Source organism: Oreochromis niloticus, linkage group LG9 (genome assembly GCF_001858045.2).
Source record: "Oreochromis niloticus isolate F11D_XX linkage group LG9, O_niloticus_UMD_NMBU, whole genome shotgun sequence".
Taxonomy (NCBI): Eukaryota; Metazoa; Chordata; class Actinopteri; order Cichliformes; family Cichlidae; genus Oreochromis; species Oreochromis niloticus.
Genome location: NC_031974.2, coordinates 1,255,268 through 1,279,708, shown reverse-complemented (window position 1 = coordinate 1,279,708; position 24,441 = coordinate 1,255,268). Strand labels below are relative to the sequence as shown.

General features: G+C 39.4%; 1 protein-coding gene across 1 annotated transcript; it reads left to right on the top strand.

The window, feature by feature from the left end:
* The first annotated feature begins 142 nt into the window (after positions 1-142).
* Positions 143-23,941, top strand: LOC112847859 (zinc finger protein 665-like). The gene is made up of 4 exons (XM_025910424.1): positions 143-196; positions 12,069-12,167; positions 17,271-18,119; positions 20,885-23,941. Exons 2-4 carry the CDS (start codon positions 12,150-12,152, stop codon positions 21,377-21,379), a joined length of 1,362 nt encoding a protein of 453 aa, XP_025766209.1. The 5' UTR covers positions 143-196; positions 12,069-12,149; the 3' UTR covers positions 21,380-23,941.
* The last annotated feature ends 500 nt before the right edge of the window (positions 23,942-24,441 follow it).

Below are 24,441 nucleotides of genomic sequence, written 5' to 3'. Positions count from 1 at the left end.
AAACTAAAGTATCGATCATATACCACTACCAACGTTTGGATCGATACGTGCATCGATCTGCCCACCCTTGTCTCCTGGATCGTAGCTGAGATCAGCGTGAACCACGTGGGTCTCTGCTCCCTGATCTGTTTCCTGTGTTTGGAAAGAGTTCCAGCTTCATCACGGAGTTTCTCTCGGTTTGTGGGCTCGTTTAAAGGTAAGCACTGAGCCACATCCAGGGTTAAAAAAGCATTTGCGCACCTACAGCATTATGTACAGTTCAGTGCGGGCATCGCTATTCACAGTACCTTTAGGTGCACCTCGTAAATTCAGGAAACTGTACACCTAAACTCACAAGGTTTGCTTTAGTTTTATTCTCCTTTACGAGGATGGCCGGAATATTAGGGGGCCTGCTGCATATGTATCCCTTAAAGTAGCCACAACCATAGCTAATAGTAATAATTTAATAATAGTAATATAGTATTTTCAGTACTAAGATCAAATTTGGAGCTTATATTTTGGTCGTTTGTTTTTATTGTTATTCTTTTAGTTTAAGTAAAGAAACTAAAATGTTACATGATTCATAGTGTTTTTATTATTATTTAATTATCATCATATTACTCGGTTTTATCCCAAAAGCTAATATAACAAATAAAATACTCTCAAAATTACATATTTCATTATTTTGGGGTTGTTTTCGGGTTGGGCATATACTGATGAGAAGGGGAAGGATTTGGGGAGAACTGCATGTGTTTTATTGAATCCATAAACAGACACACACAGTGCAGTGAGGAATTAAATCCACATTCGGCAGCACTGAAAGTTATAGAGAGATCTTTGACTTTTGAACTTCTCCCTTAATAGAGATGTTATGTTACGAAATGTTACACTATCAGTAAAAAATAAAATAAAATAAATTAAAAAATGCTTGGACACTGCTAGCATAATGGGCAGGTTTTTGATGAGGCTCACACGCAAACCTAAAGCAGAAGATGAAGATCGCCAAATATGCTTCCAAACCAACTTCCTTCTAAGCCAAAGAGTAGAAAATATGATGACGTAAATGGCCTGTATTTGTATAGCGCTTTACTTGGTCCCAAGCGCTTTACAAATCCAGTCATCCACCCATTCACACACACGTTCACACACTGGTGATGGCAAGCTACATTGTAGCCACAGCCACCCTTGGGTGCACTGACAGAGGCGAGGCTGCCGGACACTGGCGCCACCGGGCCCTCTGACCACCACCAGTAGGCAACGGGGGAAGTGTCTTGCTCAAGGACACAATGAGCAAGACTGTCCAAGCTGGGGCTCGAACCGGCGACGTATATCTTGCCTTTTGCTTCACTTGCACAATGGTGGTGCCAAGTATGGGTGGGTTTCAATAATCAATTTTCTGATTGAGGTATTAAATCCTGAATCAATTTTAAATATAAAACGGTGTATAACTGAATACAGTAGTGAGATCTTTAACCAGGTCTTCCCATTAACACTTGACCTGTCCAGAGGTTCAGTCAATGAGCTCATCAATGGCTTCAGTGCTAAAATGTTAAATGTAATGGACACTATTGCTCCCATTAAGGTGAAGGTTATTTCTTGAAGGAAGAAGTCTCCATGGAGAAACTCCACACTGGTGAAAAATGAAAAAAGAGAGTGTAGGAAAGCTGAGCGCAGATGGAGAAAAACAAACCTCCAGGTTCATTATGACATCTATAAAGAGAAACTTCACAATTATAATTTACGACTGAGGAGTGTAAGGAGGTCCTACTTCTCTGACATCATCACTAAAAACAGTCATAACGCTCGGGTCTTATTTTCTACAGTTGACAGGCTAACAAACCCTCCTGTGTCAGTGGCAGCTGAACTTCATTCGACCATGGCCTGCAATGACTTTGCCAAATTCTTCACAGAAAAAATCCAAAAGATTAGACAAGCAATTAATACATCAACAGCAGATCCAGGAAATGTACTGTGTCCACCGAAAAACTGTTTAAACACCATCAAACAGTTTCACCCTATTAACAGCAAAGACCTGGAGGACATCTTAGGTCAACTGAACTCCTCCTCCTGCTGTTTAGATGTCCTGACAACAGGTTGTTTCAAAAAGGTCTCAAAGACTTTGGAGTCAGACCTGTTACAGATCGTCAACTTTTCTTTAATATCAAGTGTGTTTCCAGAACCACTAAAAACTGCTGTAATTAAACCTATACTGAAAAAGGACAATCTTGACAAGACACAAATGAATAACTACAGGCCGATCTCAAATCTCCCATTTTTAAGTAAGATCATTGAAAAAGCCGTTTCTCAACAGCTCAATTACTTCTTAACACAGAATAACTGTTATGATGCCTTCCAGTCAGGTTTTAGACAGAACCACAGCACTGAAATTTCTATGACCAAAGTGTTCAATGACACATGTCTGAATACAGACAGTGGAAAAATGTCAGTCTTAGTTTTACTGGATCTCAGTGCAGCATTTGATACAGTTGACCACAACATATTACTCAAACGACTGGAGAACTGGGCAGGTCTTTCAGGAACTGTACTAAACTGGTTCAAAACATACTTAAAAAACAGGAAATACTTTGTATCAATAGGTAACTTCACATCTGAGCAGACAAGTATCACATGTGGAGCTCCCCAATGTTCCATCTTGGGACCCTTTCTGTTTAACATTTACATGCTCCCACTGGCACAGATTATGAAGAACAACAAAATAAACTATCACAGCTATGCAGATGACTAGTGGTGCAACGGATCAAAAATCTCACTGTACGGATCGGATCAATTTTCGGATCAGCAAAAATAGAAAAAAAAAGACAAAAATTCGACTCGCCATTTACTTATTTAAGTATTTTTTGCCTATTGAAAAACATTCAACTGAAAACTCATTTCACGCACTTATATAAAAACAAATTAAGGTGCAATATGGACATTATGGACCATGCTGAAGAGCCTCTGCATCCTCTGCACACGGCCATAAACAACCAGAGGAGTCTGTTCAGTGACAGGTTGCTTCTCCCAAAGTCAAGGACCAGCAGACTTAAAAAGTCCTTTGTCCCACACGCCATCAAACTGTTTAACTCCTCTCTGGAGGGGAGAGGGAGGGGAAACGGGGACAAAGGAGGGGGGAACAAGTAAGCTGTAGTGCATTTTCACTGTGCAATAGTTTTTGTTAATATTCAACGGTGTAATAGACTCACAATACTTGAAATTTGCCGTTCCCTTGTATTCTTATTCCTATTTATTCTATTTATCCCTTTTGTATACTCTGTATTTATATATGTGTATATATGGTATATTTCTGCTCACATTCTGCAACTTCTGTTGGTGCTGTGCTAATGGAAACTGAATTTTCCGGAGGAACCCACCTGAGGGATAAATAAAGTTTCATCTAATCTAATGTAATCTATAGGGCAGTACAGGGCTTTGTATCTACCACTCCGCTGTGATATAACAAGCGGTCACAGTCACGTGGCTTTCCGTTGCCCTGGAGCTCCACCCATTTGTAGTTAGGGCAGCAGAAGATGCCTGGGACAGTTCAGCCATAACTTTAAACGTCTCCTGCTCATGCATGCTTGGAACGATCTTGTCACACTGAAGTGGACGCGCAACGAGATATCATAGCGTGGCTCAAGCACGTTCATCATAGTTTAAACCCCTTGTTTTGCACAACGGAATACGGCCTCCTGTCTGCAGCTAAACACCCCAATAGCTTTTGTAATAGCTTTAGCCCAGTCGGATTGGGCAGCAAAGGGCTGCTTAAATGCCGCAAACTCCTCTGCTGTGCCACTTGGACCGCTAGCGCTGCCCATAACTACTGCTTGAAAGACTGACCACGCGCACCATACACATACTTTTTTTTCTCTTTCGAATCTTCGGATCACGTGCATACCAAACCGTGGAGTGGGATCGGTTCGGATTTCGGATCAACCGTGATCCGTTGCACCACTACAGATGACACACAAATATATATCACAATGTCACCAGGAGACCGAGGCCCTGTACAGGCTCTTGGTAAATGCATTGAGGAAATTAATGACTGGTTGTGCCACAATTTTCTCCAGCTAAACAAAAACAAAACTGAAGTAATAGTCTTTGGAGCCAAAGAAAAACGATTACAGGTCACCAGAGAACTTCAATCTATACACCTAAAAACCACAAACCAGGCGAGAAATTTGGGTGTAGTGATGGGTGCAGACCTAAACTTAGAAAACACATTAAGACAATAACAAAATCAGCTTACTATCACCTCAAGAATATATCAAGGATAAACGATCTGATGTCTTAGGGCTGGGCGATATATTTAAAAATATCAGTATATTTTTATACGAGATATAAGATGTGACAATATCCTTTATATTGATATAGTCTATGTTACGTTATAATTATACTTGTGGAGCCACAAGTTTGCCTCTCTTTCGTCCACTTTTGTCTCTATGCAACGTTACTCGACCTCGCCTCTCTCCTTCACTGAACACAACTCACCTCCTCCCCATCACTTCACCTGCAGGCAGCGACAAGATGGACACGGCAAATCTCCGCTAACGTGTTAACGAGCTAACCACGCTAACTAGCTAACCACGCTAATGCCATGCAGCCCAGAGGGGCTGCACAGCCTAAAATCCTTTCATTCTCTCAAAAGTTGACTGCGCGCCTTTTGTATGAATTCTGGTTGTGCTTGATGACCGTGAACCGATTTTATGTGGTACACAGCGCTCAGCAATCTGTCAAAAAATGTTTCAGGTCGACTTTGCTAAGCTACGGAGCTGCACCGCTTGATGGATTGTCGGAGCATTACGACTACCGAGGAGCCTCGCGGAGTAATACGTACTGTGCTTCAACGTAATATTACCGTATTGTGTGTGTATAAGGACAATAAATGGCACCTGTTCAGAGACATGGTTACGAAGCGGATTTCAAACTCCAGGCTGTCAGTCACGCAGTAGAAGTTGGGAACAGAGCAGCTGTGCAATTGAGAACTCTTTGTTATGCGCAAAAACAACATAGTTTTCTTTTATTTATGGAGCATTATTATTTAATAAATGCTCATAATTTATTTTTGAATAGTTTTTTTCATGTACATCTATGCTGTATGTTAATAAAAGTGCCTGTGTGACATCTGGGACACAGCTTTGACTAAGAACTCTCTTTTTGTTTTTACTTTATGGCTTTAAAAAAATATCAAGATATATATCTTATATCGCCATCCAGCTAAAAAATATCGAGATATGAATTTTGGGTCATATCGCTCAGTAGGACTGCCACAAACGATTATTTTGATAGTCAACTAGTCACCAATTATTTTTGTGATTAGTCGACTAATCAGATCATGCCTCCATTGGACGTACAGTGTACAGCTTATTGCACCAGCAGCATCTGCTCTTAAATAACTATCAGTAGCTTACAGCTTTAAGTGTTTAAGGTATGTGCTAACTAAAAATAAAGACAAGATGATAGTTTATTAAATTTTAATGAAATTTGCAGATTGTTTCGGTCGGACTCAGCCGTCTGCTCCTTGCTATCTAAAATATAACATTCTCGAGCATCTCACACTTCTGATGATCAGTTGTCTGCTTGACGTATTTTCAGCTGTGTAAAAACTATAACTTTCATCTCAGCCAAACCGATTTACTCAGGAACAAATAAAATACTGAAAAAAGCCAAACAATATCATTTTAAAGTTACCTAAGTGACTTATATATCATGTTTAACCTGAGTAGCGAAAGACAGCGGTGGGTTTGAAAACGATTTGCCGGGAGTCCGGTGTTCTCAACGGCTCTAGTGACCCTTGAAGCCGGGCTAGGTATCGAGCTGGGGGGTAACAGATGTCTCCGAAAACGTCGGAGCGCTTTTGAAAATATGTGGTGTCTTGATAAACTGAGCAGATATTTGAGCTTTACACAGCTACATTCTCGCCTGAAAATATGTTAAACGTTTATTTTGTGACCCAGAAAGAATAATAAGAGTAATGTTAAAACTAACTAGCGGCCGCCATTGTTGGAAACTTAGCTGGGCCACGCTATGAATTCTGGGACACAGCTTCTTCTTCTTCGGGGTTTAAGGGCAGCTGGCATCCTTGTACATGCAGTGCTGCCATCTTCTGTTTCAGTCCGTTATTACACTCTTAAATCCTACTATTTATTCCTGCGTGTTTTGGCATCTTACAAAGCTTCAAACGACGCGTCGACTATTAAATTGGTCGTTGATGATTTTGATAGTCGACGTAATCGTGACTAGTCAATTAATCGTAGCAGCCCTATCGCTCAGCCCTATGATGTCTCAACAGGACCTGGAAAAACTAGTCCATGCATTCATCTTTAGTATTCTTGATTACTGTAACAGCATCTTTACAGGTCTACCTAAAAAATCAGTCAGACAACTACAGCTCATTCAGAACTCTGCTGCTTGAGTCCTCACCAAAAAAGTGGACCACATCAGTCCAGCTCTGAGGTCTTTACACTGGCTGCCTGTCCGTCAGAGGATAGACTTTAAAGTTCCGATGCTGGTCTATAAAGCTCTGAATGGTTTAGGACCAAAATACATCAGTGACCTCCTGACCCAGTATGAACCTTCCAGATCTCTCAGGTCATCTGGATCCTGTTTTTTTTCAGTTCCCAGAGTCAGAACCAGACACGGAGAAGCTGCATTCAGCTTTTATGCTCCATATCTCTGGAACAAACTCCCAGAAAGCCTCAGATCAGCTGAAACACTCAGTTTATTTAAATTCAGGGTGAAGACTCACCTATTCTCAGCTGCATTTGAATAAAGCACCAAATCCACACTGTTTTACTTTTAAGCTTAAATTTCAAAACTTATATTTTAACTACTGATTTTATCTACTGTTCCTTTCTTTTTTTCTTTTTTCTTCAATTTTAAATCATGCTTTTTATTTGTTTTTGTTTTTTAACGTCTCTGTAAAGCACTTTGAATCACCTTGTTGTTGAATTGTGCTATATAAATAAACTTGCCTTGCCTTATTACATTGATAGAATATATTGAAGTCACGTCGCATATTGCTAGATATCTGCCTGCCTGCTACAAAGCCCATCTGATCCGCGTGAATATGTTCGGGAAGGGCAGCTTCAAGTCTGGCAGCTAGAACCTTTGTGAGAATCATATAGTCACAGTACAGAAGGTTTGGACGGTACGACTCACATAGCAAGGGATCTTTTGATTTTTTTAAGGTAAAGAAGTGTAATAGCTGCTTGTGTCATATTTGCATATGGGGCCTTGTCTAAAACCTCCTTAAAGAGTTTCAATTGTAAAGGAACTAATTTAAATGCAAACTTCTTTAAAAACTTGATGGGAAATCTATTTGGGCCAGGCGACTTACCAGATTTAAAGTTCTTAATAGCCTCATTTATTTCCGATAAAGTAATGTTGTTCTCCAGTTTGGATTTATCCAAGTCATCCAGAGTGGGCATAGACTAATTATTGAAAAAATCTGCACTAAGGCTGCATCACAGGCTTCAGAAGTATACAAATGTTCATAAAATTACTCAAACTGACATATCATTTGGGTTAGTAAGTATATTTCCACATTCATCTGCTATTGCTGTAATAAAACATGTGTAATGCATGAGATGCAACCTTAAGTACATGTCTATGGTTTTGACATTTGTAACAGAGTCAAATTCTGTCTGAAGTAAGACCCTTTTTCTGTATAAATCATCCTGAGATGTTGGATGCAATTGATCTGTCATTTTAATTCATTCAATAAGCTCTGCGGCCCATTTTGTGCTTCTTTTATTTTCACCAGAAACATAAGATATTATGTGTCCTCTTAGGCTTTGGGGCTTTCTCAAAGTATAGCATTACTTATCGTAGGTGATTCATTCTGCTCAATAAAACTGTTTGTGTATTAATAAAGACAATAAACCTTTGTTCGGGTAATAACCTTGGGTTGAACCGGCATGGAAAACTGGAAGACATATTTTCCAGGAAGCTCAACTTAACCCTGAAAGTGTTAGACTCCTCACACTGCACATCTCTATGTATTAGAATAGCCACTCCTCTGCTCTTACTATTGAAATCTGAGTGAAAATATTGTGTAAAGCCTCCTCTGAGAAGTCTAAACTGATCCATATTCATAAAGTTGGTTTCCTGTAAATAAACAATGCAACTTTTCAACTTATTGAGATGAGAGAATATTTTGTTGCGTTTGACTGGATGGTTTAGTCCTAGATTGTTAGGACTTTCCAGCTAACCAAAAGGGTGCTGGCCAGTGCTCCATTTACTGAGGGCATAAAAAGAGTTTAGCAAAGAGTACAGGGGAGAGAAAATGTAGCCCATGAGGGGAAAAAGAGGGAAAGAGGGAAAAAGTTAGGAAAATGGGATTAAAAAAGGATAAAATGGAGAGAAAAGTTAAAGCAACAGTAATTATAATAACAATAACAAAACAAAGCTGCTCTCAAAATGAGAATGCTATCCTTTCCAGTGATCCAAGTCTATCTTCTCAGTCTTCAAACTGTTTAAACCATGCTTACCATGCTAGTCCAGAAAAGAAACAAAATGCAGGTTATGATTAGACCTAACACTGGAATTTTTAGCCGGCAAAGAGTCCCAAGCATTTTCATCTATTTTCTCCAGCAATTGTTGTTTCATTAATTGCTGCTTCAGGATCACCTGCTGCTTGCCCGCAGTTGTCCCTGCAGCATCTGGGCAAGCTAAGCTAACTGGGCTAGTAGTCGCTTGAGAAGCACTCCTGTCCTGCTCCGTCTTGTTGGCCCAAAATTTTTGGGGCATATTGTCTATAGCCCGGGATGGTTGTTTTCTATCATGTTGTTGCTCTTGAATGTGAAGCAATATCGCGTAATTTTTGAAGAGTAATTAAAGTATGGAGCTCTGAAACCTGCGTCCTCACATGGTGCTGCCTCAACCAGAAGAGAGGAGGTGTCTTGTAGTTGTTTTCTATGGGCTCAAATTGTGGTCATAAATATTTTGTACTTGTAAATCAGGATTTGTATGTGTAAAAAGAATTTGTGTGTGTGTAAAAAAGATTTGTGTATGGACCAAAAAATAAGTGTGAAACTCTGCACTCAAGTTTCAAGTTACAAGTACGAATTTTGACCCTATTTTTCTTCCTTTCATCTAATTAGCCAGTGTCATGTCAATCACAAATTTAACTATCCATTCAGAGAACAGATGGGTTTGGCTATTGGAGGGGTGCTTTATGGAGCTTCAGGTCCTTGAAGGGAATAAATGCCCTTTTACATGCCAGCCCAGCGTTTTCCCTCATCACCACGAAGGAAAACGAAGGGATGACAGTCTTCACTAGTGGGGATAGTTACAAAGCTTTCTTTGTTATGAATTAGCATACATGTTTTTATTGAACATTTGAAGATAAAAAAACAGAAACTCTTGTAGAGGACATAAAGTCAGAGATAGAAACGACAAGGAGCAGGTGCATCTAGTACAGGGAGAGCTGCTGCAAAAACCCACAGAGCTCAGCAGCCAGCGCAGCAAATTCTGGATCCTTGGCTTTTAGTTAGCAGTTAGCATTAGCAGCACATGCTGCGTCCGATATGAAAGGACTTTTATGCTGCGCACTGTGACTCACAGCCATGGTCCTGGGTCAGCCCTGACTTTGTGTTAAACTAATCCTAAAGTAATAATGGTATTTCTAATGACTGATATACCACAACTTTATCCTTTCAACAGCTGCTGAAAGTTAGGGGACCTAGCTGCTATCGGATATTTATATAGAGATCCTCCAGCTTCAAACTGTATTACCCTTCAAGGACCTGCAGTTCAAAAAAGCACCCCTCCGACAGCCAAACCCATCTGTTCTCTGATTGGATTGTTACATTTGTGATTGACATGACATTGGCCAATTAGATGAAAGGAAGAAAAATAGGGTCAAAATTCGTACTTGTAACTTGAACCAACACTGGTCTTGCTTGTGAACCTTGTGAACCCCAATCTTTTTTACTCACACACATATTCCTTTTACACATACAAATCCTGATTTAAAAATACAAAACTGATTTACAAGTACAAGTACAAGTAAATATTTATGGCCACATTTTGAGCCCATAGTTTTCTGACAGTGTCCATTGCCTCGTTTTTAGTTATATAATTGAAAAGCGAGACCACATCGAAGGAGAGTATGGTTTCATCTGGATCCAGTGTAAGTTTGTGGACCTCAAATGAAATCACTTTTATTGTCACATCACATTACTGGTCCAATCGTACAGCACATGTGAGTGAAATTCTTGCGTGCAAGTGTTACAGGTATCGAGTGGCAGCACCCGTAGACGGCAGTATATGTGTCTGGCAAGCAGGAAAGAAATGATCAGACATGGAGATGTGGCATGTCGTTCCTGAATACTCCACCATTATGTATTCCAATTATGCACTTTTTGTTACAGTACAGTATTACAACTGTGTATTTACTTGTTCCATATTCCATATATATATATTCTGTTATTAGCTAGACAAAGAGAATCAACATATTTCACTGTCATAGACATACCTAGTTTTCTTATCAAACTTTCTTCAAAACAAATGCTAAAAAAATAAATCCATAAATCCCAAATATTCTGAAAGAATTATGTAATCAGCAACATCTCAATATGTGTGATGAATTTAAGGAAACTGTCATGAAACGCTGTGTGGCAGGCAGGAGTAGGACCCAAGGTGCAGACACTCAGACTCGAAGGATGAACTCAAAACTCAGCTTTATTTGCTGGCAGGGGAAAGCATACAAAACTAAACTGGGAAATATAAACTTACATTTGACGGGGAGGCACACAAGGAAACACACAGCTTGAGGGACGACACGACACTGACTCAGAGAAACACAGGGTTTAAATACACTGGAAGTAACGAGGGGAACGAGACACAGAAGGAGGGCACAGCTGGGAGAAATCAGGACTGACGAGACAAGGAAGCAAAGCAGGACACATTCACATAAGACACGGACCTTCAATATAAAACAGGAAACACACACACACACACACACACACACACACACACACTCCGAGACGCGGGCTTAACACAGGGACCTGACCACACTAGAGGGGATACACAGGCAGAGACGACGGAAAACAGGGAGCACAGAATGAACACTTGGGAAACCAAAACAAACTGTCATAATTCATAATATCAAAAATAAGAGTACAAAATCAAAAACACTGGGTCACCGACCCAGAACCATGACAGAAACGCTTTATGGCAGAAAAAGCGACTAAAACAATACATGATAACGGTGGAGCCGAACAGTAACTTTACAGAATGTTGGGGGTGTGCGATCCATACTAATGTGCTACCCATAGCATGCTGCTAAAGCCGTAAACAAATACTTACAAAAATCTAATATATTATACTACACAATGTTGTGCGCTTTCAGTTTCCAACCTTTATAACTAATCTATGCAATATATCGGGTGTGACTGCTTTTAATTTATATTTCTGGCACGATGCTGACCTACAAGCAGGACAAAAATGATCAGACAGGGAGACGTGGCTTGTCCTTCCTGAATACTCCACCATTATGAGAAAACAGAGCGGACCATAGACTTCTGACTGCTAACAACAGGCCAAACCATGGTCTCACACTGCCACCTACTGGTACAAAAATGAAGCATATGCTACAAATATCCCGGACTAGTTACCAGGTCTCCTATTAAAACTAGTTAATTTAGGGCATTTTCAAATGAAAATGTCACTTGCTTAAACATAAATTAATTCACAAAAATGTGATCACACATTGGTGGGTATCACACAAGGTTCACAAGCAACACCAGTGTGCAAAATACAAGAAATAACCGTCAGGTGCTCAAAATGAACCTTAGACTCAAACATTAGAACCGGCTTTTCCCCGCAGTATGCCATGTAATAAATGATGTCTAAAAATATCTAGTTTCATGCATTGGTCAAAACACTCGACTCCATGTACACAATGCCCAGCGGAAAACACTTCACACAAGTCAAGTTGCCCGACATTTACAGAATTTACAGAAATGCACTATTTTGGATATATATTGTTATCAGGATGAGAAATGTCTTATATTGGGATATAAGATTTTGGTCTGCTTCTTCTTGTCAGGGATAAAATACATATCTATACTTTTTTTGTGTCCCAGCTGAGTAACGGGAGGAGAAGAGTCTGGTGGAGCAGCAAATTTCAGCCATTTGGACTCAGCTCAGCTACTGCAGAGAAAACGATGACTTTAACACAAAAGGTGAGAAAAATATCACAGTTACACTGTTATTGAAACTGTGTGCACAGCTGGTTGTTAACAGCAGCTTTATCTTTTCCATCCTGGGCTCCTCCACACATACAGAATCTACATTCACAAACAAAAACCACAGAAGTTACAAGAAAGTACAAAGATCATATTTTATCAGCACACATGCACACACATGGCAGTCTGTTACACAGGGGGGCAGCTCCTGTGTGGAATGTTGCTAACTTTTCCTTTGACATGTGTAATCTGTGTAGGACCATGAATTGAAGGAGCCCATGTCTGGCACATATAGGAGTGTACCCTGTAGAGAAAAGATTGCCAGAGTTCATCTGTTATATCCATCACAAGGTCTTTACTGGAGCCAAGCAGGAATCTCTGTAGTAAAACAACTTATCCAATAAAGCACATTTCATATATTTGCTGCCCAATAATAAGACTGAAAGTTTGGCAAGACTAATCCACTTGTTCGCTTAGTTCATGAAATCTTTATGAATTTAAGGAATTTTGCCATTCCAAATAAATGCAGAGATATGCTTATTCAGTGTTATAAAATACTTATTGGGTATGTAGCATGGAATACATTGAAATAAATAAAGGAACTTGAGTAGTATGTTCATTGTGATCGAATTGATGTGGCCAATTAATGATAGAGATGGACCGATCCGATATCACGTATCGGTATCGGTCCGATACTGACGTAAATACTGGATCGGATATCGGCGAGAAATAAAAAATGTAATCGGATCCATTAAATATCAAAAAAGCACCTCACAAAACTTGCGACACGGCGTAACTCGGCTCATAACCGTAGCACGTTGCAGCAGTATGTGTCACGTGATAGAGCGGCTGTGTGTATTTGTAGCCTCGCTAGCAAACCAGCATTTCATCTCCGAGGAAGTTATCCCAGAGAGAAGTAAAGCAAGTGTGTAAGTTCATCTCTGAATGTTTGTAAAGCGTTCCCATGTTAAGCTTAACAACCGATATATGGAGCGACTGCCTCTCTCTCTCCCTCACCTTCCTGCCGCTACTTCAATCGTGAAACTGATCAATGATCAGCTGATCGGCTTTTCTGTCGCGAGTCCGTCTCTCTTCTTTGTTTTTGGTCCACTTTGCACCAGAAAGAGGAAACCAGCGGCTGAACAACAGCAGCACGTTTAAGCTTGATAAGCTGTTGTTATAATTTATTTAATATTACTTTCTACACCAGGATCCTTTTCTACGTAGCTGACGGCTGGTAACTGTGCAGGGGCGGATCTAGCAAAGTGTAGCCAGGGGGGCCGATAGGGCATGAACAGGGAAAAGGGGGCACAAAGACATACTTTTCTTTCTTATTCTCATTTAAAATGTCTCGCTTTTAATAAATAATTATCTGAATCTTACACCCAAAGTTTTAATCTTATGTAAAATGTATAGAAGTCCATTACTGTATATAGTAACTGTTAAGTCTAATATACCCTAGTAAGCTATAGTACTTTTTCCTTTGGGAAGGTACCATCTGTGCAGTCTGCAATTCTGTAGAAGAAAGATGTTGAATCTATTTAATTATTCTTGAAAAATAATTGATTTCTGTGCATTTTTTTTTCACCCTGCATCAAATTAAAGTTGATTATGTCGATTAAGCATCATGAGGTGGAGGGTGGGGGGTGGTTGCCTATTTTTTTTTTGCTGGGAGTTTGCAACTCTATTACTTAGGTTGCTTAATATTTATGCTAAGTACTCTTTAAAATACCAGAATAGGGAGGATGGAGCAGGTTTAAGTTTATTAGATTGATCAGTGTTGCTGAACTATGAAATACTTTGGGTGCAGTGTATTTTTTGCATACAGGTATAACAGAATAGCTTTAGTGTTGTTGTTTATTTAAACTTGACTATGAACTTATGCAAAATGCAGCAAGATATTAAAAAACAGTTTTATTGATTAAAAAACACACTATATCGGATTCATATCGGTATCGGCAGATATCCAAATTTATGATATCGGTATCGGTATCGGACATAAAAAAGTGGTATCGTGCCATCTCTAATTAATGACAATGGTAAACTGTTCCATCTCTGAAGATCTCAAGCAACGACACAACGTTTCTTTCATAAAGATCTTTATATGAGTGGGTAACCAGATAGGTCATAAACTCTGATTTAACTTTAATTGAAAATTTGTAATGAAATCTTCCTGGCTATAGAGTTGACACAGAGTAGTTCACTTTTATATAAGATAAGATAAGATCAGATAAGATACCTGAGGATTCCATACCATCTGTAATCTCTACTATAGAAACCTTTGGACATCTGTCTGGTTATAAGGTTAACACGAACAAAACTATTGCTATGCCATTGGGAAATTTGCCTATGACATGTAATATCCCATTTACTTGGTCTGCTTCTGGATTTAAGTACTTGGGGATATACATCTCACCTAATATATAAAATCTATAATGAAAGAGAATATAGACATAGTTCATAAAAGCTTCAAAAAAGATCTTTCTAGATGGATGGATCTTCCAGTTTTCTGGATGGGGAGAATAAATGTAATAAAAATGAATGTGTTGCCACGGCTTTTATATCCTTCACAAATGCTCCCGATAAGTCTTACCAGGAAAACCATAAGAGAAATTGAAAAAGATCTTTCAAGGTTTATTTGGAGGGGTAAGAAATCCAGATTAAGTATGAAAACATTACAGCTGCCCAAAGATAAAGGGGGCCTTGCCTTTCCTAACATTCTGCTTTATAACTGGTCTTGCCATAGTAGAGTTATACATGAATGGATTCATGCATATCTAAAAGAGACAGAGAATCCTTTGAATGGTGAACATGTCCAGGATTCCAAGATTTTAAGTGAACAAGTGAGTAAATATATATAAAACATAACAAAGTAATGATTGACAATTACTTAAAAACATGGCGTGATATGAACAAATACACTGAAAGTAACCCTATAATGAGTTATCTAACACCTTTTATAAACAATCGGCACTTTACACCTGGAATGAAAAGTGCAGTGTTTCAGAGATGGCTTGGTGCAGGAATACGTGTGGTTGGTGATCTGTTCAAAGGGAATGTCTGTATGTCTTTTGACCAGGTCCAAAAGAAATATGGAATACATCAAAAGGATTTTTTTTGCATTTTTACACACTTGTCAATTCATTAGTTTACATTTTGATGCTTTGCACAATATAATGCAACTAGGACCCAATGAAAAAAAAAAAACTTAAATTCAGATAAAAGTACTATAAGACAGTTTTATGATACATTACAAGGCCTTAACAACATAATATTGGAAAACTTATTCAGAGTTGGGAGGGAGACCTCCAGTGTCATTGTGATGAGTATGCCTGGAATGAGTGCATACAATCTGCGCGTTCTTTATTTCTTAATAACAGATATAAAGAAATACGATATAAAATTTTACACAGACCGTATAGAACACCTACTTTTCTGAAAAAAATTGATCTGAGCAGGTCATCACAATGTACTAAATGTAAATCTGTGGTGGGGACCAACTTGCATTGTCTTTGGACCTGTTAAAAAATATCAAAATTCTGGCTCTGTGTAACAAAAGAATTAAAGGGTATACAAAAAAATCCAGCTCAGTATTTATTGGAGCTGCCAACTCTTAACAAATTTCCAGACAAGAACAAATATAAATTACTATGTAAATTATTGTTATTGGCAAGAAAATGTATTCTTTTTAATTGGACCAATGGAAAATCCACCAACAATAACTCAGTGGTATAAAGAAATCTTCAGAGTCTTACCAATTGAAAGATGGAGTTCAAAAATTACAAGGTAATGATGATATCTTCATGGATATATGGCACCCCCTAATGGAATACTTACCTGATGATCTGAGGGAAACTATACAGAGAGGGGCAGGCCCACGTTAATAGCAGGTTGCGTTTGTCAAGTCAATTGTGTAAACGAGTGGTAGACACAAGTATTTATTGTACTGTTTTTGTTGTTTGTTATGTCAAAAATCCAAATAAAGAGATTAATAATAATAGGAAGATGGCTCGACCTAAACGCATGCTCAGTGAGTTCCTCGGGCAGCAGAAATCCAAGGAAGAGGAGGAACCATCATGGAAGGACAGGCCCCTGCACGGTATGTACCACCAGCAGATAGAGGAAGTGGCTGATATCCAGAAATCCTACCAGTGGCTGGACAAAGCTGGACTGAAAGACAGCACAGAGGCACTAATCATGGCAGCACAGGAGCATGCTCTATGCACAAGATCAACAGAGAATGGGGTCTATTATACCAGGCAAGACCCCAGGTGAAGAGGGTGTAAAGATGACTCTGAGACAATCCAGCACATAACAGCAGGGTGCAAGATGCTGGCAGGCATGGCATACATGGAACGCCATAACCAAGTTATTGCTCCAAAAGTTGATTCTGTTCATCTGGACGTAGCGTTTTGTGGGAGAAACATTTTGTCACTCATCCAAGTGACTTCTTCAGTCTCAGCTGACTGCAGGTTTCCCCAACCTTATAAACAGTACATTTGCATAATGACTGAAACCAGCCCACTGAAGGAACAATGGGCTGGTTTCACTCAACTTTTTGGAGATTTACTTTCCTGAATGATTGAGAGTGCATCAACACATTTGGCGGTAGTGTTTTCAGTGTCATCAGGATGCTACAACATAGAGCAAACACCATCACTATAGACACAGCGGCCAGAGAAGCAGAGAAACACCACATCAAGAAGGCCCTGAGTAAATGTGGTGATCCCACCTGGACTTTTGTCAAAACTGGGAAGGCGCCAAAAGAAATCTCCAGCTGATCCAGGAGAGAAGGACAACCGCTGCACTACATAGATAGATAGATAGATAGATAGATAGATAGATAGATAGATGTTTTGTAGTATTGTCTTTACCTCATTTATTTAAATTTTTTTTAATTTCCTTAGATTATCCCTCTGTTCAACACTTTGGCTGACACTTGATGTCTTTTAAATGTTCTATACAAAGAAATCTGTCTTGACTTGACTACAGTGTGTTTGGTGACATCTTTGACTCCACTAATGGAGGGAGTTGGAAGGTTCAGTTTGTTCCACGACTGCATTTCACTCACTGCCTCTGTTTGTATCTCTGTCACTGCAGGACCAACATGGAGCAAGAAGTCAGCGCTCTCAGGAGGCCGACAAACCTCACAGAAGAAAGGGAGAGAAAAAATACAGCTGTGATGAGTGTGGGAAGGGGTTTACCCGTCCTAGAGGCCTAAAAACACACCAATCCTTCCACAGTGGAGTTAAATCTTACAGCTGTGAGTTGTGTGAAAAATCTTTTACCCAGGCTGGACACTTAAAAACACACCAAATCATCCACAGTGGTGTTAAAGCGTACACCTGTGATGAGTGTGGGAAAGATTTTTCTCGAAAGGATTCACTAAAAACACATCAGCTTAGACACGTTGGGGAGAGACCATTCAGCTGTGACTTGTGTGGAAAATCTTTTATCCTTGCTGAGTATTTGACAAAACATCGACGCATCCACACTGGGGAGAGACCATACAACTGTGATTTGTGTGGAAAGACTTTTACCCAGGCTGGAAACCTAAAAAGACACCAGTTAATCCACAGTGGAGTTAAACCATACTCCTGTGATCAGTGTGGTAAAGATTTTGCTCACATTAGCTATTTACGGCTTCATCAAGTTACCCACTCTGGAATTAAGGCGTACGGCTGTGGCATCTGTGGAAGACACTTCAGCGGCAAACAGAGCCGAAATAAACACCTACGCATTCACACCAAAAATGACGTGTGCTACTGTGATCAGTGTGGCAAACTGTTTGTGACATACAACAACTTAAAACAACACATGTTTACACACGCTGAGGAGAAACTTTATAAATGTGACCTGTGTGATAAGGCTTTTAAAGCTCCACGATCCCTCAGAGTCCACCAACAGCTCCACACCAGAAAGAAACTCTACAAGTGCAGTTACTGTGAGGTATGTATTTATATTTTTATCTTTTTATTTTACCCTGGACTGTTTGGATTTATCACACTTGAATTTCAGTTAAGAGGTTTACTTCCATGATCATTAAAAAAACCCCTGAATAATTAATTCTCTGTAGACACAGTATCCACTTTGTACCATATACAGGCCAATGTTACATTTGCCATTTCTGCTGGAATTTGGCAAGTGTCAGTAAAGAACATAAGTCATCTATCTAAAAACAATGATCACTGTTACTTTGTATCCATAATCGGATTTACAGTTGCAATTCATTTGAAGTACTTTTTTTTTAACTAATTTTAATATCAAAGCTCAATGTGACATAAAAACTTTTTATAGAATATTCAGTCAAATCTGACACAAATCTCCGGAAGATTCCCTGACATTGCACAAAAGTAGGACTTTAAATGCCTCTCCCCTTTCTATCGAAGATTCGAACCACCATACTTCCCATTAAGTAGAGGACCTGCTCTACCTCCTGAGTTACAGCCACCCCAGAAATAACTCAAGAATAGAAAAAGTGTTTGTATTACGGGTGTGAATGGGTGATTGAGGCATGTTGTAAAAAGCTCTTTGAGTGCTGAGGTAGAGTAGAGCCATTGCGGGTGGGTATAAATTTTTTTTTTTTTTTTAAAAGCTTCGACACTGCTAGCATAGTGGAGAACAGAAGCATCACCAAATATGTTTTCAAACCAATCTCTTTCAAGCCAAAGAGTAGAAATTTGATGAAGCCTATTGTCAGGTTAATATTATTGGATTGTCAATTATGCTTAGAAATATCTACTCATATATACTTAGAGTTTTATAAAAGATTGCATAATGATAGAGGTTTGATCCTTAGCAGTCTGTAAAGACGCTGTGTGCCTTCCAGAGTATTCTGGCATGCACACACAGACCTTAAGGTCATGAGAGAGGTTATTTCTTCTCTTACTGATTTATGGTATAGGAGGACACCTACTCTGTATCTGGTTAAGTATAAGAGCCTTTTGTTTAGATGGACCGCTAGACTCCTGGCACCAGCTTTGGGGAGTCTTCGCAGGATCACATCTTGCCCCACACACACACACTCACACACACATACTTACACAACGCGCAGACAAGGTACTCTTTGTTCACATGTATACCTATGTAAGACGTCATGTGTTAATGAACCTATGCATATTCATGTAACCACAATAAAAGGAGTGCTACAGGGAACCTGGCTGAGAGTCTGACGGAAGTCAGGTCTCCCTCATGCATGAGTAACACAAAGAACTTCTCCTGCTTGTGTCTTGCTTTGCTGTGTAGTTGAATTCTCTCAGTTCCAGCGGCGGGTTTGTGCTAGACAGACCCATCACCTATCTTACCTTTGTCTTCACCTTTACAATGGTGGATAATGAGGACAGTTTAAAGCCAAACAAGCTAAATGCCACTTGGAGACAATACATCCACAGCACAAAGACAAGTCAGTTTACTTTTTTAAACAAAAATTTGTGAATAGTTGTGCTTAGCAGTGTCTCTTTAATAAAGCTGCATCCGTGCCAGCAAATGCTTACCTTTGCTCTTATAAAGTTGCCTACCAAGTGGAATAGTGTAAAAAGCCACACACAATTGTGGCGGAATTAATACCATCGGCATATTTATGATATGGGGGCAGGGAAAGCTCAGTAGGTAGAGTTGTTGCCCCATGATCAGAAAGTCCGGCGTTCGAATCCACTGAACAGCTACCCTGAGGTACCCCTGAGCAAGGTACCGTCCCTACACACTGCTCCCTGGTGCACCTCCTTAGTGGCGGCACACGGCTTCACTGAGTGAACGGGTCAAATGTAGAGAGAGTAATTTCCCCACAGGGATCAGTAAAGTATACACGGTATTATTATTATTATTATTATTGTTATTATTACTATTATTATTATTATTATTATTATTATTATTATTATTATATGTCAGAGGACATAGTGGAACAGCCTAATGATAAGGCGCGTGATAGACACTTTTCTCTGCAGATGGATGAAGCCACTGACAGTAACAGAGACTGCTTACTGATAACGTATGTCAGAGTGTCTATTGTTTTAAAAGATTTAATTTGCTTCAGCAGTTGAAATTAAAAGTTACAGTGCTGAACATTGATGTCAGCGGTCTGCTTTCTCACAAAGGATGCCCTTAGAGGAGGGCCGCACAGTTTTATGCTAAAAGAAAAAAATGTATTGTTATGACTATCTTCTTCAGGCTTCTCCTGACTGGATCTCCTCTTGCACCTCATTCACGTTTGACCTCATCTTGTATCATCCCTCTTCCTGGAATAAGATGGAGAACGAAAAATCACCTCCCCAACCTATCTTTGCTGCATTTAAAATTATCTAGCAATTTTCAGCATACAGTTTCTAGTTATTATCTAAGCTCAGGACATATTGTTCGGTCTCCCTTGGCCAAGCAAAAGTATCTCCCCTGACTTTAACCAGTGTGATGTGTAAGCATGTTTGCAGAACCCTGTGCAACTCAGTATGTCAGTCACAATAATTCATAGTGCTGAATGAAGGTTTTGACCATCACTACATGGAGTGCCAACTCTTTAATGAGCACATAGCAATGTGTACATAAAAAACAGCATTGTTTAATAATTTTATTCCTAACTTCGCCCAGTAAGCTGAGTGTTATAATGTAAACAGTAAAATGTAATTAGGCGTTGGCAGAGATGCTTTTTATTTCAGGCGACGTTCAGAATGAAAATGTTGAAGGAATTCCCTGACTTACACTGTCTTTGTGTCTTTGTTTAGAAGCAGAGTGACACAGATGGATCCAGTTCTCAACCCTGTCGTCACTGTGGTGGTGGGAAAGAGTTTCTTTGTGACCTTTGTGGAAAAACTTTCAGTAATCGTGGGAGCCTAAGAAAACATCAACTTAGACACATTGGAGGCAAAATGAACTACTGCAACGAATGTGGGAGAGGCTTCACCACTGCAGGTAACCTTAAAGAGCATAAACGAGTCCACACAGGAGAGAAACCATACAAGTGCAGACACTGTGACAAAAGCTTCTCACAATCAGCTCATTGTAAAAAACATGAACGTACACACATTAAAGGGAACTTCAGCTGTGACCAGTGTGACAAGACCTTCAGAAATCTCAGTTCATACTCCACACACAAACGATCCCACGCTGCAAATAAACTGTTTCCCTGTTACCAATGTGCAAAAACATTCACTTCATTATCTGCTCTGTGCAAACATCAGCGTGATCATGAAATTATTCCCATCACTGGATCACAATGAATCTGAAGAGACAGAAATATCATCTTCTGGTTTCAGGGTCAGACTTAAAAACCTTGAGATCAGGCTCCACAGAGTTCAGCTGGAGTCTCCTGAAAAGAGTGTCAGCTGATGTCACACTTGGATCTGATGAGGTAGCTCTGATTTCTGGACTTGCAGTAAACGCACTGAATGTTAAATTTAGGTAGTATGGAGATAAACATCAAGTTTATTTTCCTTTGAGCGATATTAGTGCTTTTTATCCCTGTAACATTTTAATCTTTGTTCCCTTAGTACACAGTAGTGTGTAGTAGTTGTACTTTTTATTGTATTATAAAAGTTATAGGAATGTGTTTTTTACCAAACTGATATTGTATGAAAACTGCAGATGTGGATATTAATAACTTCATAAAGCATTTTCAAACAAAATACCGAGCAGCTATTTTACATACAGTGGTCATTTATCGCAGGAGTTATGTTCTAAAAATAACCCATGATAGGTGAAATCCGCAAAGTATCCAACTTTATTTTTTACAATTATTATAGATTATAGATGTTTTAAGGCTGTAAAACACCCCACTACAAACTTCATACACTTTTGTCAGACAGACATGGACAATTTTCACACTTCTCTTGTGAAAGTTCAAATCTTCGTAGAAAAAGATGTCCAGTATTATAGAATGAAACCAAAGGCACTCACAGATGCCTTTGATGGTGCAAAACATTTCGTCAACATTGTTGTGTTTTTTGGGAAGAAAACTGTCACGGGGCGGGATGGACTCATGCACAGACAAGGGAAGCTAAATGCAGTTCCTTTTATTAACACACAACACCAGGTGCAACTATATATAGGTGAGAGAGGGGGGGGGGGGGATCCAGAGGGGCACAGGGGAGGTCCAGAAATAGGGGCTCTTTACACATGAGGAAATCGTCACACAGTTCCAAAACACAACACACCAGCAACTCCACTCGCCCAGGGTTTTAAGGGAAAGAGAATCCTGCGTACAGGAACAAGCGGTTAATCCAGCAAGATAAAATGAAGAGACAACTAGAAACTAGGGTACGGAAGCTTACTACCGAGGTTACTCAATAGTCCAACGATGAGATGTTTCCAGCCACTGCCTTAAGTAGTGGACGCTGGTGAAGTGATGGACCACAGGTGCAAAGGGCAGGATCGGAAGCCTGCAATGAGCTCCGCCCAGGCGACACATGGTGAGCGTGAGGGAAAGAGAGAGGGAGAGGGAAAACAAGAAACATATGTAGCCAACCTGGGTCAGCCAGGCAGACATGGGGACCATGACAAAAACTTACAAACAGACAGTACAGCACCTCAGAGTCACACTACTAGTGATTGAAGATTTATGTAAATTTGACAGTAGACACGGCAGGCCACCGTGACTCAAGGTCTGATTATTTAACACCTTGAGTCACAGTGGTCTACAATCAGTATGCAGAATATAATCCGCTGTTAAAAAAAATTAAATAAATAAAAAACCATGCAAATTTGCACACACAAAAAATCAGCGAAACAGCAAGACTGGGAAAAGTGAACCATGTTATAGCGCCAGGCGACTGTATATACATGTGTGTATATATTTTTTTTTTCATTATAACTTTCTTGCTTTTTTCCAAATCTAACTTTTTTCTATGTATTTGTATGTTCAGTGGAACCCCGACTTACGAAATTAATTCGTTCCCAAGGGTCTTTCGTAAGTCGAAAATTTTCGTAAGTCGAAGCAGGCGATGCTGAACGATAGGCTATAGGCTAATTGCTAACTAGAACAACAATACGTCGTTCAAGTGGAACAGCGAAGCACAAGTACGGAAGCCAAGGGGTTGTCACATGATTCGGAAGGCATTGTGGGCATTGTAGGCTCAGCCAATCAGAGCCAGCGGATTTAGTTACCCGGGCATTTTGCCGTAACACGGGCAGAAATATTGCTGTTCATTGCCTTCGTAACTTGAATTTTTCGTGAAACGGGGTATTCGTAAGTCAGGGTTCCACTGTATTTATTTTATCTGTTACCTCAGTAAAATTTTAATTGTTTTTCATATTTAATCTTCTTATGCTGTGGTAATCTGTGCTCTTAAAAGTGTTTCTTCCCAAACTCCAAATAATGTCACACGTGTTGCTCTTAAAGCTTCCAGTATGAACTAAATCTGTCAACTGGTTCGTACCAGAAGATAGAGTCAGTGTAACCTTTATTTAATCAGGCAAAGAACACATTCTTATTCACAGTGGCAGCAAAGAAATGTTAAAAGCTAAAAAGAGCAGCACACATGAAGACCATTTTGAAATCACAGATGACTTCTTTTAGTTCATTCAAATTCTTTTGAAAACTCTAATTTTAGCTCCCCCTTTCACTTTAGTTTATTTACTGTATCTTTGAAGTCCACATGTTGTTTGTTATTGAATGCATTTTGATCCACGTTCTGGAGCTGTTTTCTTGTTGATTTTAAGTTTGTATTGTCAAATCCTCATTCTGTTAAACCATTAGTTATATTTGATGAACTCTCTGTAAAGTTTGTTTTATAAAACACTTTGGTGTGAAAAATAAAGAAATGGTCTCACAACAAGTAGCTTGAGATTTGAGTTAAGATTCAGATTGATTGTTTGAAGGTTAGGGTTAGGTTAGGAATGTATGAGTAAAGATCATGTTTCTTTTAGCATTATTAATGGCCAAAAATGTTATTCTAGTTACAGTCCATGAACACTAAACAGTTTCAGACCAGTTGCCTTTCAATTTAATTCAATCCAATTTTATTTATATAGCACCAAATCACAACAAGAGTCACCTCAAGGTGCTTTATATTTCATGGTAGGCCCTACAATAATACATCCAGAGAAAAAACCCAACAATCATATGACCCCCTATGAGCAAGCACTTTGGCAACAGTGGGAAGGAAAAACTCCCTTTTAACAGGAAGAAACCTCCTGCAGAACCAGGCTCAGGGAGGGGCGGGGCCATCTGCTGCAACCGGTTGGGGTGAGAGAAGGAAGACAGGATAAAGACATGCTGTGGAAGAGAGACAGAGATTAATAACAGATATGATTCGATGCAGAGAGGTCTATTAACACATAGTGA

Bases quoted from the DNA above. Each gene is read 5' to 3' on its own strand.
- LOC112847859 (XM_025910424.1), top strand. The intron at 18,120-20,884 runs GTATGTATTTAT...GTCTTTGTTTAG, and splicing joins ACAAGTGCAGTTACTGTGAG to AAGCAGAGTGACACAGATGG.